This window comes from Anarrhichthys ocellatus, unplaced genomic scaffold (genome assembly GCF_004355925.1).
Source record: "Anarrhichthys ocellatus isolate YVR2014 unplaced genomic scaffold, GSC_Weel_1.0 scaffold6836, whole genome shotgun sequence".
Lineage (NCBI taxonomy): Eukaryota > Metazoa > Chordata > Actinopteri > Perciformes > Anarhichadidae > Anarrhichthys > Anarrhichthys ocellatus.
In genome coordinates, this window is record NW_022286810.1 from 1 (window position 1) to 2,640 (window position 2,640).

General features: G+C 43.0%; 1 protein-coding gene across 1 annotated transcript; it reads left to right on the top strand.

Annotated features, from left to right (window-relative positions):
* The first annotated feature begins 915 nt into the window (after nt 1–915).
* LOC116380335 (guanine nucleotide-binding protein subunit beta-2-like 1) lies at nt 916–2,114 on the top strand. Its single transcript, XM_031842265.1, has 2 exons — nt 916–1,121; nt 1,865–2,114. The coding sequence occupies exons 1-2, from the start codon at nt 934–936 to the stop codon at nt 2,097–2,099; spliced, it is 423 nt and encodes a 140-aa protein (XP_031698125.1). The 5' UTR covers nt 916–933; the 3' UTR covers nt 2,100–2,114.
* The last annotated feature ends 526 nt before the right edge of the window (nt 2,115–2,640 follow it).

Here is a 2,640-nt window from a genome sequence, read left to right on the forward strand (position 1 = left end):
TAGTCAGCCGGTTGGTTAGCGGAACTTGCAACTGTAACGTACGAGAATAAACGACAATGCTGGCGTGAGTGAATTGTGCATACTATAAACCAATGGGTGAAAAGTTATGACGGTTGTGTTTTTTTACTTGAACAGAATCTGCTTGAACTTAAGGGAAAGAAGCCGGTTAGCTTAAACTAGCTAACACAAACGTCATCTGTGAGCCACCTCAGATACCCACATTGCATCTGCGACACGTGTAGTAACATATTTAGTGTAGCGTGAACGTGATTTAATGCTGGAATGTGTAGATCTGGCAACAATCCACTCCTAACCGTCGTAGATTGAGCTTTCCAACAGCGGTGGGGAACGTGAGAGTAGCTCGGGTGAAAGTATCGTTACTGTGCTAAAAAGTACTCGAGTAACGTGAGAAGTAAAACGAGTCATCAAAATAACTTGTGAACTAGCACCTGTATTTGTTTGTGATGAAATGACAACTCATTTCCTGGAATAATGACCTACAACACACACCACGCAGTAAAGTGTCAACATGTTAGTGTCCTTAAACTTTGATCTTTCCAGGTTAGATGTCCTAAGTCCCAGTTCCATCACGAATGGCCACAAATCACATCCAGGTCTCTAGAGTCCCATGAAGACAGAAAGATTAGCCAGAGAAGTGAACAAATGCACCTCCAAACAGAGAAAAAGTAATGATTCTCCTCTGCTTAAGAGAGAAACATATGCTGCATCCAAACTACTCTACAGGTCCAGTTAACTCGAGTTACTTGAGTAAATGTAACTCGTACCCACCTCTGCCTGCTAACATTTACTTATGACTAAATATTTGTCCGCTTTCCTTTAGAAATGCACCCACACAACTATAAATTTGCATGGTAATGTTAATATCGGTGGTCTGCAGAATGAAATATGGACACACATTTAAACGCATCCTGGATGTCTTGTTTTCCAGATAAGTCTATCATCATGTGGAAGCTGACCCGTGATGAAACCAACTATGGCATCCCCCAGCGCTCCTTGACGGGCCACTCTCACTTTGTAAGTGACGTGGTCATCTCCTCGGATGGACAGTTTGCCCTGTCCGGTGCCTGGGATGGGTGCCTCCGCCTGTGGGATCTCACATCGTAAGTACAGACAGTGGTAATCTCTCAAGTACTGATTTAGATTTTCAGGGTTTAAGGTGGTTAAGTTGTTACCTCTGAATTTGTACTGTTGGTGTTTTTTGTTCATGGGAAAGTGTCTTCATTTCTGCTAGGAATTCAATTCGGTAGGTCAAACCGGAGAACATATTTAGTGCAAGTTGTGTAGTCAGATTCTGGACCTGCATCTGGGTTGAGTAATATGGCTGACTTGTGGAGCCAGGCCTTTCTTTAGACACAGCGCAGTGGAAACAAGTCTGGCTATGAGAGGCTACCAGCTTGTTATGAAAGCCATTTAGTGTCATAATGTTACCTGGCAGTAAATGTGCTAATATGGACCCGAAGAGCTTACTTTAAGCTGTGCAAGAAGTCTAATAACCACATGTGTGCTTTAAACACTGATGTTAAAAGTGGTAATGCTAAAAATGCAGAGTCACCCGACTGTTGCACCCGTTATTGCTGGACTCTGCATCCACAGCTTTGTAAATAAAGGTATGCCGTGTTGAGGTGCCATATTTTTTTTTTTTAGGTCATGGATGACGTTTTCAACGCAAGGATAATACATTACACGTGTACATTCTCTGGGTTAAACACCCACTGAACATTGGTTTAAGAATTTGTTCTCAACAGGTGTAGCTGTGTTAGACATGCTTACTTCTATTTTGGTCTTAAAATATGCAGCACTTTGGACATGTTTTGTGAAAATGTTTGTTGTGGTGTCTCCCCAGTGGCCTCACCACCCGCCACTTTGTTGGACACACCAAGGATGTTCTGAGCGTGGCCTTTTCCGCTGATAACCGCCAGATTGTGTCTGGCTCCCGGGACAAGACCATCAAGCTGTGGAACACTCTTGGAGTCTGCAAGTACACCATCCAGGTGAGCTGTCGTATCATGTTGATGGGATTTAAGATTAAGACACCTCGACTCATGATTAGACCCTGGAGACATGGGGCTGGACCGTGAATGTGGATAATAAAAAAGGGAAGACTAGGACAGCACACCCATTTGACTTTGTAATATTCCCACACAGAGGTTTCTGGCAAGACGCTCCTCAGTGTGCCAGAATACACACTGAAGAAGGGGTCTTTTGAGTAGCACGTTGGTCTCTTTCAGTGTCAGTGGAACTAGATTTCAGTGAATTTAAATACTGGTTAATGGCCTTGTGCCACTTGGAATTAGAAGTCAAAATTGAGCAATCCATACTGGTCAAAAAAAACAACTGGCCTTTTAATATGGAGTTTCCTCAAAAGGCCAAATGCTGTTCACCCAGCCACGATGGCCCTGTTGTAGACTAGCTGTCTACAACAGTTGGGTCTTATGTCCAGCGTGGTCATGCTTTACTATCATAAACCAAATGATGCAGTGACTGGTCGGTTGAAAATGTATATAATCTAGTAGGGGTGGGTGAAAAAATCGATACAGCATAGTATCGCGATATTTTGCGTGGCGATGTTGTATCGATACACGGACGCCAAGTATCGACCTTTTATTATATAAACTATTT